Here is a 16357-nt window from a genome sequence, read left to right as displayed (position 1 = left end):
AATGTAACCCAAGGGTGTGCATGTTTGTGGACATGGCCCTTACTGACAGGCTAGCGAGCCTACCAAGGATCAGTATTTTGGTAACATGAGTTAGGAAATCTCTGCTGAAAGTATTCATTATACTCTAAATATTTCTATTTCTTCCTTATCCAGTCCCACAATATTCCTGCCTTTGCGGATCATTTCAAGTTGTCATTGATATCCTGCATTATACAAGGAAATCTGTTGATATTATCCACAAATGCTTTTGTTTTTATGGCTGTGGTGCTTAACTAGCTAAAACTGATTTCAAATTACCATACAGCAAAAACTTTTTTGTCAGTATTAATTTCAGTTGCAAAGTACGCGAGTATATAGTTCTCTATACTGACATTTTAAATTTGTTTCCATGTAATGTCCTTGTATTTGTTTTCTTGAGATTACTTTTTATTTAAATGCTTTTGGTCATACAAATCAAGGGGGTTTATATGTAGCATTATCAAAGCTTTTGTTTATATATATATATATATATATATATATTGAATAGAAAGAAAATTCTGTAGCGACATCTTTCCTGTATTACACCTTCATATGGAGTGACTGTCTTGAAGATGCAATGCACGAAAAACCTCGCCGCAGACCTGACTTTACTTTTTCCTTGTGGTTTTGGTTGCATTTCTGATAGAGAAATATACATTCACTTCGTGTATATATTTATATGTATTGTATCAGTCATTTGTAAGGTAGTAGAATCAAACACATGTATATTTAATCACATTTATTGCTTTTTACAAAACACTTTTGTTACAATATAGTACATAATGTACAAATATTTACAAATCTTTAGAAGCAGTGATGATGGTATGGTTCAGTGATGGTGGTGAGGCAAGACAGGTTGGGAGTTCAGCTGGTGTTGTTGCTCTCCTGCCTGAGTATTACTGTATTGTATTACGGTGGTGGTGGTGGTGGGAGAGAAGAAACAAACCAGATGATACTGACTTAACTCGTAAGGGAAATTATATCAAAACAAAAACATTTTTTTGGAGGATATTTGAATACTCGTTTCAATCGTGAGGATAGGAGAAACATATGCTATTAATCGAAGGGATAACGGATATAAAATACGATAATACACACATACAATTAACCTTCTTTGGTCGTGGCTTAATGGTGGTACTACTGGAGACTCAATGATGTGACTAGCATATGAGAACGTTCTTAAGTTTTACTCAGTCCATTTGACTTCTGGTGAATTTTATAAATATCAACGAAGAAAAAACTATCATACAGTAAAAAAAAAAAAACCAAATTACATAAAACTTAGATTACATGAAAAGTCGTTTTAAATGGATAGAGAGCCCCATCTGTGTATAAGTCATTTGAGTTTATCTAATAGGTCATAAAGAATAAAGAAGACCGGAGAAAAATTCATAGCGTTAAAGTTTGTGATTAAATCTCAAGCCACACTTGATATTTTCTCATTTTCTTTAGAATACAACCTTAATGTGTGTGTGTGTGTGTGTGTGGAGAGAGAGAGAACGTAGGGGTGGGACCACAGAGAATATAGAAAAAGGAATATAAAAGTTAGAGGAATGAAACGTAAGTCAAAACAGATGGAATGAGATAAATGAAAGTAATAAATTGCTTAATGAATCAAGTGATAGGCTCGAAGAGTAAACTGAAAAAAAGGGGTTGAAGGTGGAAGGAGTAAAGTAGATACAGTAATAGATAGGTCAGACTATAAACAAATATGTAAAAAGAAATATTCGAATGACGTAAATTCATACAGATGGAAATAATGGGAAGCCCGTAAGAATAATATGGAAATACTCTGCTAACGAGGAAAAGTTTAGGTTTACAAAAGAAGAAAAAAGGTACATTAAAACTGGCCCAATAGGTAGTAAGGATTTAACTAGTGGCTATATAAAAACGGAAAAAATATACTTTTTTTTTAATCAGAAATTTTGAGCGATAAAGTTGACTGAGCTTTTGCGTTGATTAGTGTCTGAAATCAGAGATTTGCAGAGAAAAGGTGGAAACTTTGCGATGCGAACTGTGATGATTTTTATCTTTTTTTTTTCTTTTCCCCTCGTAACAAAAAAATATCTTCCAAATGAAAATCTACGAACAGATTTACGAAAAGGAGTGTGAAATGATCATGTCAAAAGCGTAATGATTGGGGAAAGGAGAGAGAGAGAGAGAGAGAGAGAGAGAGAGAGAGAGAGAGAGAGAGAGAGAGACAGCTGAAACGGACAATTACGAACCGAAAATGGAAAACGGAGAAACAAGACAAATTCCCAGGAAGTTCTGATATTGCACTACAAAAGCACTAACAATCATGTGTTATATGGCTTCAGGGGTTGTCATAAATATGAGGGAGGGAATAATGGAGGAGGAGGGAAGAGTAAGAGGGATGGAAAGAGGAGGGAATAGGATGGAGTGGGAGGGTACTAGGAGCGACACGATACATCTAAACAACTACGGCACACACGGCCATGAGAAGGGGAAAGGGTTGTGTTTTAAGGGTGGGTGGTAAGGGGTGGTTTGAGGCGTCCTTGGCTAGACTGATGGTGTAGTCTGAGTACACTATAGTGCCTTTACTCACGCTAGTGTGTTCAGCCTGACCCACTAGAGTGATGAGTGTGATCCTCGAACTGTAGTTCTCCTTTACACACTACAGTGGGTTTCATTTCAGTATCTAGTGGCTTCATGAGCTGGAGTCCTCTAAATAAGCCATAATAAATATGGTGAAACGCTGTAGCTATACATTGCGCTACAGTGGACATAATTAGACACACAGGAGTGGCTTCATTCCAGTGGACGTGTCTTGACAAACAATGATGGCTCAACGAACCGTCATAGACGTGCACTGATGTGCTACACTGGCATACTGTAGCGGTGGTTTATGGCTTAACACAGTGTCGAGGGTATAGCTTATCACACTACAGTTGCAATGGCTTAACACATTATAGTGGATGTAACACACTAGTAGCATAACGCACTCTTGTGATTTGTCACACCTGTTGGCGTGACTTTTCGCATTCTTCAGTGGTATAACACACCTTAATAGCCTTCACTATAGCGAGTGAAGCTAAACTCACCATTATGGCTTGACAAACCATAACAGGCGTGGTTTAAGACACTATACTGACTCTAACTCACTGTATATAGTAGTGTCCCTAACGCCTAGGTTAAGGGCTTCGTTTAAGACCCTGCTTTCCACCAGGGCGTGTTGGCTCGCCTCCATTCAGAGTATAAAAAAATGCACAGAGATGCAACATTCAGAAAACGTGATATGAACTCACAAAGATGGAATTAAGTACAGTATATGTATATATGTCAAGGAGTCAACATAGTCTCCTTAGTATACATTACAGCTAAGTGGGTTTGGCCTTAAATGGTTTCAGCGACAGAAGCCATGTCATTAGAAAATAGGGTATAAAAAATGGGATTACAGTTTCCTCCTATAATCCATTGCAAGATCGTCATCATATAATGTCAGATATATATATATATATATATATATATATATATATATATATATATATATATATTAGCCGAAAGGAAGCTTGTGAGGTTTCTTTAAGGTTATATCACTCGTGGATCTCATAGTCTGACGCATTTGAGCTGACGTGATATACATAGCTTGGTCGTTTATATCTTATACATGTCGACAAGGACGAATACTTGTATGAATATTGACGTGATGACGACCGAGAGCCAGCTCATGTCACCGGTACTGATAGGAGACCTCCAAATAGGGAGGCAGGAGTCAACCCAAACATGCTATTTCCGGGTGTAATTCCGGAGACATTTTGGCTTTAGTCTGGCACTGATTTCTTGCGATATTTTTTCTCTCGTCTTCGGTTATTTCCTATTTTCCAAACTTTTAAACAAAGTGTTTAAAAATGAAAAATGATTGGGACAGTATTCAGCGGCTTAAGATTTTCATGTACATTCTTTTTTCACAACATACAATATAAAGTCAATAAACTCTTGTATAGATACATATGCATATATACACACACACACACGCAACTTTAATAGTAACAACGAAGCCTACTAGTCTTCCATCAAATAAAAATTACAATCATTTCTCTCAGTTGTCAACACATCCATCAGTTTCTTTCGCAAATACAAATGAATTATCTTCTGATAATAAATATTAAGATTCAGAACTCTTTAGGGGGAAGAAATGAGTGAAAAAGCATAATGGTGATACAATTCTGTTATTCCAGCCGTTAGATCCCGTTCCAAGAGCCGGGTCCAGCAACAGATACTGTGGTCACATTTCAAGATATAAACTTCCTTGATGGTGTAATTGCCCAAATGTACTTTCATATACCTTGGGATAGGTGGTGAGTAATCTCCTTTCACTCAATCTTTTTTCTGCCTTACTCCTCTTTTCCTTTTATTTTCCTTCGTCTCGATATCCTTCATATCCTTTCCTTCCTCAGAATCTTTGGCCACGAGGGAGTCCTGGGTCCCACACATCCCGTCCTGCAGCTTCGGCACTGATGTCGCCGGCTGGATCGCAGGATTTCTTCCAATTACAACAAACTAGACAGCGCCACTCCAGGTCGACACGCAGGTGGGTCTCGGCTGGGGGGCCTTAAGATTTAATCCCCTGGAGAAGCTTGGCAAGAGAAAAAGGATCTTCCAGGCTTTCTTCCTGGAAAATGCTGGAGGGGTTGGTCTGGGTAATTTACTTACGGACTCTGTACACTTCACACACAAAGACACACACACACACACACACACATATATGACACTTTCATATCATGTGGACATCGCATCGTTCATGTCATAGCTGAATGTCGTTCAATGTGTTGGTAGACACAGGAAACCTCACGTCACTCTCGTCATTGGAGCTTCATATACAAAATAAAAGTGAGGTTGAAAGCGAAGGTACATCACAGTTTACCTTTAAGTTCGTCAGATGTGTTAAGAGTCGTCACGTGTAATCACTCAACCAAACGTCTTTGTGGAGTTCAAGAAGCAAGCAAGAGCCACTCCTCGTGCCTGTGTTGGAAGCAAGCAACACTTGTGTTTCTTGATCTTCATCGGGGAAGGTTAACACCTCCAGAATTTCTTGGTTTTACAAGGAATAAAGCAAAAGACACTACTTCCCCGTGCTGTTGCGAAGAAGAGTTCACAGAAACACTAGTTCACTGTGTTGCAGAAATCAGCCGCAACACTTTACGGTTTTATTCGACGTGAATGACAAGATCCTCGTATTCGTATATTTGTCAGAAACTCTCATTTCAGTATATATAATGGCCAGAAACACTATTTCTGCGAAGTGTTGCACGTACAGAAGACAGGTACATGACAAGGGAGTGTTTCACACGAGGGCATTTTGCTACACACTCCACAGAGCCGGCCTCACCTGGAGCGCATCCCGAGGACACTAGACGCCGCCTCCCGCCTTCCATTATCGACTAACGAAGACAAGTTGTGTTCCCTGCACGTAGTTCTCCTTGAAGGAAATCGCTACCCTAAGGAAGAGTCTGACATCTTGTCATGTTAATACAAAAGTAGCTACTTAGGACAGTCCCTCTGCACTCCCCTCACACACTGGCTCACAACACACAAGGGGTCACACGCTATATCAGGACAACAATTCATACATAGATTATGCAAAAAAATGCATATTAAAGCCTTTAAATTTCTTATAATCGCATAAAAGTACACATGCGTTATTGAAATGCAGTTCCTTTCTTTTTTTTAAAGTCAAGAGTATTCTTTGGTTATGCAAGCAGATATCAGTGAATATATATCTTCCCTGATGTTAAGAATGCTTGACTTTTATGCTGAACGCACGAATATATCGAATGCCTTTCTGGGACTCGTCATCGAAGTGCTTCATAGCAGGAGTCCGAGGAATGCAAGCTTCCTGGATCGCTTCCACACAGGTGCTGCCGTGAAGCTCCTGTGCTTTAAGAAGAAAATTCGCAGGTTACCGCCCTCCCTGTGGGTAGCGGGCCTGCTTACAGTCATACCAAGTGGCCTTCGAGGTCAGAGTCGCTGAAGGTGGAAGGCGATGGGTTTGGGTTGAAAGTGGAGAGACTCGTCGGCTGTACTCTGAGGTCCCCGTTTCTGTTGGAGAAGTCGGTGACGGCGATGACGGGATGGTCTATAGTGATGGAGTGCGGATCTAGCGTGAGGCTCGGGTGCTCGGAGGGGATGGAGTGTTGCTCCAGCCCTAGTGAGGGAGGAGGGTCGGAGTCAAGCCCCAGGGACTGGAGAGCGTGGCTGTGATCGTTACCCTCCAGGCCCATACTCCCTATGTCGGCCGGGTAACCATGACCATGGTCATGGATGCCTAGGGTGACCGAAGGGCCGCCGGCGTGGTACTGCGCAGCGCCATTGGGCACATCCGTGGGCGACGGCGTGTAGGAGAAGCTGAGGTAGCCGCGGGTCTCGGGAGAGGTGCTGTAGTGGGTGGCACGGGAGGGAGGCCTCGGAGTTACCTTACCTGAAGGAGGCAAAACAAAACGAGTTAGGTTCGTTCCTCTGGTCGTAAACATCTTAACGAGAAACTACTCCATTAAACAAGTCCCATAAATTACTTGTTTAAGTCCGAATAGCAAGATATGATTTGAAGCGAGAAATATAATTGCTAATCGTCAATTTATCCTTAAACATTCTGATTGTGTATGTCATTTCTTCCTATTTCCTCATGCTTGTTGACCGACCGACCGACCCCCACATTATAGAGCAAATCTCTCCCTCCTACTTACCCAGTTGATGATTATAGGCGTTTCTCCGTAGGACCTCGGCGTAGTCGTCTTCCTGTGGGTCATAAGCGGCGCTGGAGGGTTGTGAGGGTGTCTGGCTGGCGTACTCAGGCGGTGGTTCGATCTGATCGATCAGGTAGGTGGAGGCTGCGTGCTTGTGGGTCTGCTCCTGTTGAGGGAGGAACATCATTGGGGGTCAGTGGACATGAATGGGGTATCTGAGGTCGTGGAGGCAGATAGATGGGAGGGGAGAAAGAGGGAAAGGAGGAGGAGAAGAGGGGGACCACTGTCCTTGAACAGAACTCATTAACAACAACGAGGTCCTTGAACTTAGAAGGGTTATGGGAGAGAAATGTTGGTAGGAGGCGATATGGGGGTGGAATGTAGATAAAAAGAGGAATAAAGGGTTTAGAATGTAAGGGTCAGGATGCAAATGGAAGGCGTGCGAGAAAGGTTAGAACTGGGCAGAAGGTAAATGGAAAGGGGAGGGGAGAAAGGTCCCCACACCCATAGGTCCTCCTCGCGAAGGGTGGACTAGTATGGAGGAGTGTGTGTATGTGCAGGATATGGGTAGGGAGAAACACAGAGATAGTGCAAAGGGTAGCAAGTGAGAGCAGATGGGAAGGGAAGGGGAACAAGGGGAGGAGATAATTCCAGATGGGAAGGAATATAAGAGATACCAGACAAAGCATCACAGGGCCAGACTATGGAGGATGCTTGGATATATAGAACATATTCACGAGAGAAATTAATTACAAGTCGGGAAGGAATGCCTGTACTCGCGATGGGAACGAGGGATCTGAGAGGGGAAGACTTGAATCAAAGGAAATAATACGAGTTAATTTTATTGGTACAAAACTGGATAAGAAACGATCACACTAAGGAGGGCGTTACATATACCGGACATGGGATTTTACACAAAACAGATCCATAACTCAGTCTCATGGAAGACAATGTGTTATCTGAAATATATACTCTGTTCAGTAACGTGAGAAATAATAAAGCACAAAAACTTTCCTAATGTGTCAAACATGAAAAAAAAAATATATAATCAAGCAAACAGAAATGCGGTCATTCCAATCTCCAGGTGAAAAGAAAAGACAAACAGGAGAATCAAAACAAATTGCAAACAAAACTCCACTCGTTCACACGGCAAAAAACACTAAGCAGAAACTTGGTTACGTTACATCGCTAGAGAACAGCTTCTTCAAACCAGCGGGGTTGCGGGACGACAGTAAGGGTGAGGGAATGTGAAATATGTAGACAAAGACATGAGAAAAACGAGTCACGTTCAAGGGAGGGTCAGTGCACTTGCTTTCCTCCGCCATCCGTAGATCGTGGTTCCCAGGTGACGGTAGCTTTGTGGACAGTAACGAAACCTGTGTGAGTTAAGGACGATACCCGTATGGGTCAAGTGGGTGAGAACACCACCTGTGCGCGTCTCATGGGTGAGTAGGACATGTGTGGGTCAAGTGGAGGAGGACAAGAGGGGATTACGAGCCCTCGTTAGTTAGTTAGTGGTTCAAATCAATGTCCAGCAAAACCTCTTTCATTCACTTCCTGCTTAATATTTTCTTGCCCCTTCATCAGTTCCATATTTCTGTGACTTTGATTCTAACATCTTTCGTTCCTTTTTTTATACCCTCCTTCAGTCCGTAACTCAAATCTCCATTTCCTTTCATACATCTTCCTTTTATTCATTTATCAATTCCTTGCTATTGTCCTGCTTTTTTCATTAATTTGTATATCATTATCTGCTTCACAGCTTGTCTTACTACCTTCCACACTGGCACTTTTTCCTCTTATTCCTATCCATCTCGATGCTGTAATGTTTTGTACGCGATATCTTAGAATCGCATTCACAATTCATAGACGAATAATCACAAAGTATTCTTACTCCACTGCACTTAGATGAAAGTGAGCCGAGCTCTTCAGTTGGTTATCACGATGTTATCAGTTCCTTCCGTCAAGGTGTTAAGATTTACTTTGGCTACTTAAACTGAGGAGAGATTCTTATGGACGTCTGAAACAGCTCTCTTTGATTCATTATATATATATATATATATATATATATATATATATATATATATATATATATATTGGAAAGGATCACAATTTTGCGCGTGATCAAGATATTCCTATGAGTCCACAGGGAAAATGAAACACGAAAAGTTCCCAAGTGCACTTTCGTGTAATAATCACATCATCAGGGGAGACACAAGAGAGGAATATAACAGTCAGTTGATATACATCGAAGATACGAAGCTAGGACGTCATTTGGTAAACATGTGGCGTCCTAGCTTCGTCTCTTCGATGTATATCAACTGACTTATATTCCTCTCTTGTGTCTCCCCTGATGATGTGATTATTACACGAAAGTGCACTTGGGAACTTTTCGTGTTTCATTTTCCCCGTGGACTCATAGGAATATATATATATATATATATATATATATATATATATATATATATATATATATATATATATATATATGGGCAATCCTCTCTGAGCGGGGTTTGAGTGAACCATAAAACATACGTTAATCCCACAACACACTGAATAATGCAGCGTCTTGCATCATATCAATAATGCTTCAGATATAAGATCTATATTTCAGAATCTGAGGCTTATGAACCCCTAAGGGTTGCATTGTTGTAAGTCAGACCCTGAAATTCTAATGACGTTTGTAAGCTAAATTGGTAAGTTATGACCGAAACGTTGGCGAAAAAACGATGTTAAATGGGGAGGAAATTTCCAATCTCTCTCTCTCTCTCTCTCTCTCTCTCTCTCTCTCTCTCTCTCTCTCTCTCTCTCATCGCTATTGCTCCCTAGCCATTAATTTCCCTCAATAGCCCCCTTCACTCGCCACTACCAACACCCTCCCCACCCCCTTCCCTCCATCATCAATCCAGCTCCCCAGAGCTACAACCCGAAACCACCCTGAAAACGCCCCCCCACCTCACTCCAAAGGCCCTCCTTCCCCTTCCTACCCTGGAAGCTGGGAATGAATGAGGCTCGACTGTATCACATGGGCAGCATCAATAGGGGGTTCGGCAGTCACCACTTACGCAACCATAGAGAAGATCGTATTGGTCATAAAGAAAGACCTGGCCAGGGACAAAGTGACCTGAGTGCACGAGACAGGGAGATATGTGACCCACTGGAACACTGTATTGAGACGTTGCCTGAAGGAGAAGATGGTGAGGAGCTGCCGAAATCAAGAAGTCATTTATATATATATTTTTTTTTTATCCTAAAGGAACTGAAGGAATAGAGTTCTGTGGGCATGCCTTCGGCAATATATATATATATATATAGTGGAAAAAAAGTTTTTCTTCACTCCAGAAAACAAAATTATTTGAACAGTGAAATACTCACTTGCAGTGAAAAGAACACTTGAGAAAGGTGAAAATTCTGAAGAAAACATCAATTTACAAATACATAACCATGGATGATTATCTTTGGACTGGATGATTTTGTGCTTAAACACTAGTCATATAAACCCAAACTATTAAGACAGAAATGAAACATTTTATTACAAACTGAAAATGCCAATAGAGAGCAGATAGCTCAAAGAAAATGGAACGATGATACTCATCACAGAAAAGGAAGTGTATTTAGTAATCGGTTTCACTTCACAACATCAAAACGTTTTTGAATAAAGGATGAAACTGACAAGTAAACAAGACTGACTCCCAGGTATATCACCCGACACAAATATGTACAGTCAACAAAAATTATCTTCACACATGGCTCGTCCGATGGATTTCTAAAATACTATAATTCCTGTTGTGTTTGTAGGGTTAGTAAACATGAGTGCAAGGCGTGCATTTCTTGATGAAAGATGCTCTATATAGTATTCGCTCTCGAAAACTGTTTGAAATCATTATACTTTGTCTTACGTACTTTAATGAATATATAAAGCGAAAATAGGGCTATCCATGTGAGCATGTCAAAATCCTTCATCTCTTGTGTCATACTGCAAAACGCAAAATATATAAAGATAGTATTTTGTTGTATGTACATATGTCAAAAAATATTTGGTCACTTTATGATATAGTAATTGTAAGAAATATATGGCGGGGAGGATTTCGTCTCGTATATCATTAAGAAAAAAATGTTATATACACACACACACGTAATCACAATTCCTGGAAATAATCTAAGGAGAAATCCAATATAACTTTTCCTGCTCCAGGATATCATTAAATACCTGTCCCTTTTATGAGAGACGAAAGTTGTATGTAAACTAAAAGGAAAAATATTTTCAATTTGAGTGTACGAAGTTATGGTATAAAGAAATTCTTGTAATTCCAGTGAGGAGAAAGTCGGAGCCTTACTCATTATTGTACAATCATATTACAATGATAAGGAAAAGGAAGATGGCTGAAGAAAGGAAAAAACGAAGCAAAGGAAATTAATAAAATCTCATAAAAGAATCTTTACAATAAGACTTTACTTATTGAATGGTTAACGAAAGTCTAAATAACTATCATGGAATTATAAATAGTGGCACAGATCATACAGAGTAGAAATATAAAAGACAAGAATGGATAAAGAAGTGTATAGATGAAGTAAAAACAAGAAAATGTCAAGGAAAGAGACTAGACAAAACCAAATGATAAATGAACGGACCGTTAAATTAACCAAGGCGAGAATAAAGTAAACATGCAAGGAACAAACAAGAAAAAATGAATAAAAGAAATGAATGAAGTGAAATACCATCTAAAGACTGAAGGAATTATGCCCAGGAAAGAAGAGCGAGAGAGGTTGGGGTGAATGAACAGGTCCCTGTTGCCTTAGGGGTAGAACACCTGAGCAGAAAGACAGAACAGTGTGTGCTATTACACCCTGCGGCTGGGTAGTGTTGAACCCTTGTTGCTCACTCGAGACGCTGGAAAGGACGAACAATAAAGAAAGGTGTAATATAGGGAGGAGATGATAGAAAGAGAAATTAGAGTGGTGAAAGAAGGTGTATGTAGGTAATGGAAGGAGGGAATGATCAAGAAAGACGAGAAAATGTGAAAGGGTATATAGACGGATGATTAGAGAGGAGGGAGAAAGGATGTGTGAATAGATAATGGCGAGTAGAAAAGAAAGGGAATGATGGAGAAGATAGGCAGTGATCGAGAACTGAGATGTAAATAGATAAAGACAAGGTGGAGAGGATGATGAGGGCATAATATCCAGAGAGATTAGAAAGGAGGAGGAAGCACAGGAAAATTAGGAGGAGGTACAAACTTTCACATCAAAAGGATTACAAAAACTTTTAAACTAAAATGAATCAACTTATAGAAAAAGTATAGATAATAAAAGATATAAAGATATAAATAAAAACAGAAAACGCCGCACAATATTATACGAGAAAAAATACACAGTAAAAACGCTCGTTTTCAAAATCGGATTTGGCGATGACTACCGTTTAAGAAAAAAAATATCACGAATCAATAACAAACACTTTCCTACTCTGGGAAACACACGAGGGAGTTCCTGTTCGAAAAGGCAATAAGAACAAGACGTGGGGACTTTTTTTTCTTTTTTCCTATTACAGCGTAGACTGAGTTGCTGGGTGATATTGACACGCGAGTATTTGAAAGCCGGAACCTTAATACGAGACTCGGGCATCTGTCAACAACACTTGCGAAAAGGCAAAGTATTATTGTATCCGTCGATGCTGCCCCTGAGTGGCACCCTCTGTCGGCGATTTTCAAAATACCATTTGGCATCAGCTGTTTAAGTCGAATATTTCTGTCTGGAAATCTTCACGATACTCGAAACTGTAAATTACAGGACTTCCAGCTGATCTGTTGTTGACATTAGGTATATGGCAGCTGTTGGCATGAGGGATAAAGAACGAAGAAAAATACTGAGAGAGAGAGAGAGAGAGAGAGAGAGAGAGAGAGAGAGAGAGATCCATACCTATGAAGATTTTTTTTTTTGGAGGGCAGGGCTAGCACGTACAGATAGAGACAGAGACAGTGACAATCAGAGATATATGAACCGGGATATGAGAGAGAGAGAGAGAGAGAGAGAGAGAGAGAGAGAGAGAGAGAGAGAGAGAGAGAGAGAGAGAGAGAAGCTGCATAGTGGGGTGTGGAGAGAGGGAGTGGAAAACGGGGAAGTAGGAGAGTGTGTAGGATAGATTTATTACTAAGGGTCAAACGTAGGGAGGATAAGGGGAAGAAGGAGAATGTGTAGGGCGATTAAAGAGCGATATATGAAAAATGCTTTGGTGAGGTTGGAATAAGGGAAAGATGGTGAGAAAAGAGAAGAAAACAAGGGTAGAGTTCTTCAGTATGAAGAGAGAAAGGGAATGAAAGTACGGCGAGAAGTAAGGGAAGTGGGGATATTCCTCAGAAGAGAGAAAGAGAACGTGTAGAATAATGGTAAGATAATGGGAACATGTACGATTATGAGGCCGTTGCTGTGAGAAGAAAGTGAGAGGAGGAAAGTATGAGAGGAAAACTGAGCGGTAGATAACATGGGAAAAAAGTGGAGTAAAATGTTAGATAATAGGAAGATAGTGGATGAGATGAAGGAAATACCCAGCTCTGGTTACCCATAAAAACCAGTGGATAAATTCACGTCTTGCTTTCAGTCGTATGACATTTGAAGAACAACCTAACCTGATTTCGATGAAAGACTTTATCAGAACTCTGTCCAGATAATTGGATGCAGTAGTTCTTGCCCGTTGTTATTCCCAGAGAACTTTAAAGAAAACGCGATAATATGGCTTGGTTCTTGAAGCAAAAGAGGTTTTGCTCCGTTCTTAAGAATATCTCAGCATTATTGGCGGCGCTGCCCAACACGCCACGGAGTTACATACTCGTAAAATATTTTCTTTCATGAGTTTAATCCAATATACGCGTTCGCCTCGTGTGGATATTTGATGCTCCAACAGTCGCAAGCGAAGTATGTGTCAGCGACACAAAATTCTAATATCAAGAACCGCGGATTTACCATGATTTTTGAGTGCTGGTCTTCAAAGATTTTTTTTTTTTTTTATTATTCTAACATTGTTGCTTCATGGCCGAACCATTTTTTTTTTTTTTTTGACATGTTACATTTACATGGGAATGGTTTACAAACTGAAATAACTGAAAACAGCAACACTGACACGTTTAGGAATAAATCTGAATTTTAAATTCTCGACTGACACAATTTGCTCTAGCTTAAGTTACACGTAAAGCTTTCAGGTATTTCTCCTGATGTCGGCCGTTTGCTCGTTTCTACTCAAACCACAACACTCATCCTGCTTCTGATTTTTCCTACGTTCACGAACAATCTCGAAAGGACCCCAAAAGTCTGGTGTTGTCAGTATTCCTTTGCATATCCTTCATGCCTACATGTCCTTAGTTAGGGGTTTATTTCCCGTACCTCAAACCAAAGTTGTTCTTTCTCTTCATAAACTACAAACTGATTATTGTTTATCCTTTCTGGTTACAGACAGAATCTTGAGGGTTAGTGACGACTGAGGTTCAAGAATTATCCCTTCAACATAAACTTGAGGTTGTTTACAACACCCAGAGAATAATGTAGATTGATCTGACCTCGTCTCTGTCTGCTTCACCAATGTAATGATCGCGAAAGGAACTGTAAAAGACAGAGTTACTTTCACACATCATACTCCCCGCCGTCCCATACACCCATATATCAATCTTCTTCCCCACTTCCTTCTCCTTTTTTTCAGGAATGGAATTGCCATGTTGTCCTGTAAGATATAGGGATGTTATTGCGAGACTCGGCCATTCATTACGAACAAGTTCCGACGTACAATGTCTTCTGATCCCAATGTTTTCTCCTTTGCGTCAATTGTGAAAAGATATGAATTTCTGCTCGATCACTGATGACTGGAGAATTTCTCCGGCCTTTCCCGGGAGTTGCCGCGTTAGAGCTCCTAACCGTATTATCTCCTGGGCACGCCATAAGGACCCATTCCCTACGAGGATATCCAGCTGGGAGAAATTCAGTTATCCCTTAAAACGTAATCGTGGTTCCAGTTTTTTGAGGTGCTCCGTATATTACTCTTTATACACATAGTTCTCCGGGAAATCTATCTCCATAATATCACTCTGTGGTAGTCGTTGCTTGCCTATGGCTGACGGGGATGGGGAAATGAAAATGGTTGATGGCTGAACGAGGCGAGGAAATTCTTTAGCTGTGAAGGTCATGAGCTTGCGACATTAGGAGTGCAAACCCTTACATTTTGACAGCGAGACTTTCGCCCGACACTCCTAAGTCGTCTTAATGGCTGTGTTTTCCCAAAATGTTTTTCTTCTCTCTCTCTCTCTCTCTCTCTCTCTCTCTCTCTCTCTCTCTCTCTCTCTCTCTCTCTCTCTGGGCTTATTGGTACGGGTTTTGACTTTCCTTCCGAGAAGGGGATGATAATACGCCTCAGTTAGGAGGGAGGGGGAGCGCGGGTGAGGAGAGGAAAGGGATAGTTGTGGCATGAAAAAATATAAGTGCTCTTAGGAAGAAATGGAATGGTGATGGGTAGTCTTAACGGATGCGTCGGTTTGTACGGGTTATATAGAAGGATGATGGCGTGCGTGGATGGAGGAGTTGGGTTAATGGGGGCTGGAGATGGGTACGTTTTCCTGCAAGTGTGCCGAAATGTCACTCTTTATTTATGTGCCCTCATGTAGGGAAGGTTTTAGATTACTGAATGAGCAAGATCTTGCGCGCGCGCACACAATTATATATTTATATATTTATATATATATATATATATATATATATATATATATATATATATATATATATAACGATATCGAACGCAATCGCTGATCATCGTACCCGAACAACTCATTAAAATCGAGAGGTAAAAAGGAAAATGCTGTGAGACTGGGGAGGCCGTCACTTATATTTATCCAATCTTATCTCCCTGGGTAGTATGACTCCACCAGCAGATCTTATCCTGATGCTGAACGCACATAAAATGTGATCTACGGGATTCTTGTGGTCAGTATCTGGAAAAGCTGCCATGAAATCTCGCACAGTGTGTACGATACAGTGGTGGTGGTAGCTCATGGTAGTGGGAGGTTGGTAGTGGTGTTCGCAATGGTGGTCGTGGATGCACGATTCACGTGTTATTCACAGTGGTAAGGGAGCAAGTTATGGTAATAAACACAGAATTGGGTGCAATATGGACTGTGATGATAAGTTACATCATTAGTAATGGTAATTAGGGCCGTAAGGGCAGGAGTATGATAAGAGAAACATGAACACTAGGGGCAGTAAGGGCAGGACCCTTATATTAGTGGTAATCCGGTAGAGCGACAGTTAACAGATGTAATTAGTGGCAAAAGTAATACCATTAGTTTTTATAAACAACAGGAATGGTACTAGTGGTAAGTGGCAGTAATGATGGTTGCAGTAGAGTCGATAATAATGTTAGTGGTAGTTAAAGGCAACAGTAGTGAAAATGACAATATAATAATTGATAATTGTAGAGGTTTTCAGTTGAAGCATTTGTAGTAGTGGTAGTAGAAGTAGTAGCAGTATTAGTAGCTAAAAGCATTGTTAAAAATAGTTCGTTAGAAGCTGGTGTGGATGATGGTACTGGTGTGTGTTAGGTGGGAGGAACCAGCCAGCGTGGTGGACAGGGGTGCTGCTGCCTGAAGGGGGTCCTCCCAGAG

General features: G+C 40.5%; 1 protein-coding gene across 5 annotated transcripts in view; it reads right to left on the bottom strand.

Annotated features, from left to right (window-relative positions):
• Nucleotides 1-742: 742 nt before the first annotated feature.
• The window catches only part of LOC139757760 (nephrin-like), a 400579-nt gene continuing 384964 nt past the window's right edge, over nucleotides 743-16357 (bottom strand). For 3 of the 5 annotated variants that reach the window (XM_071678535.1, XM_071678537.1, XM_071678536.1), the window contains 3 exons: nucleotides 9788-9904; nucleotides 6723-6888; nucleotides 743-6457 (listed from right to left, as the gene is read on the bottom strand). In XM_071678535.1, coding sequence (XP_071534636.1) covers nucleotides 5976-6457; nucleotides 6723-6888; nucleotides 9788-9904 — 765 coding nt within the window. In that variant the 3' untranslated portion in view covers nucleotides 743-5975. The remainder of the gene's footprint in view (nucleotides 6458-6722; nucleotides 6889-9787; nucleotides 9905-16357) is intronic. The other 2 variants (XM_071678538.1, XM_071678539.1) reach the window with 1 other exon arrangement.

The sequence above is a fragment of the Panulirus ornatus genome, chromosome 28 (assembly GCF_036320965.1).
Source record: "Panulirus ornatus isolate Po-2019 chromosome 28, ASM3632096v1, whole genome shotgun sequence".
NCBI classification, from domain to species: Eukaryota; Metazoa; Arthropoda; class Malacostraca; order Decapoda; family Palinuridae; genus Panulirus; species Panulirus ornatus.
The sequence above is the reverse complement of the archived record's forward strand: the minus strand, read 5'-3'. Positions and strand labels throughout refer to the sequence as shown.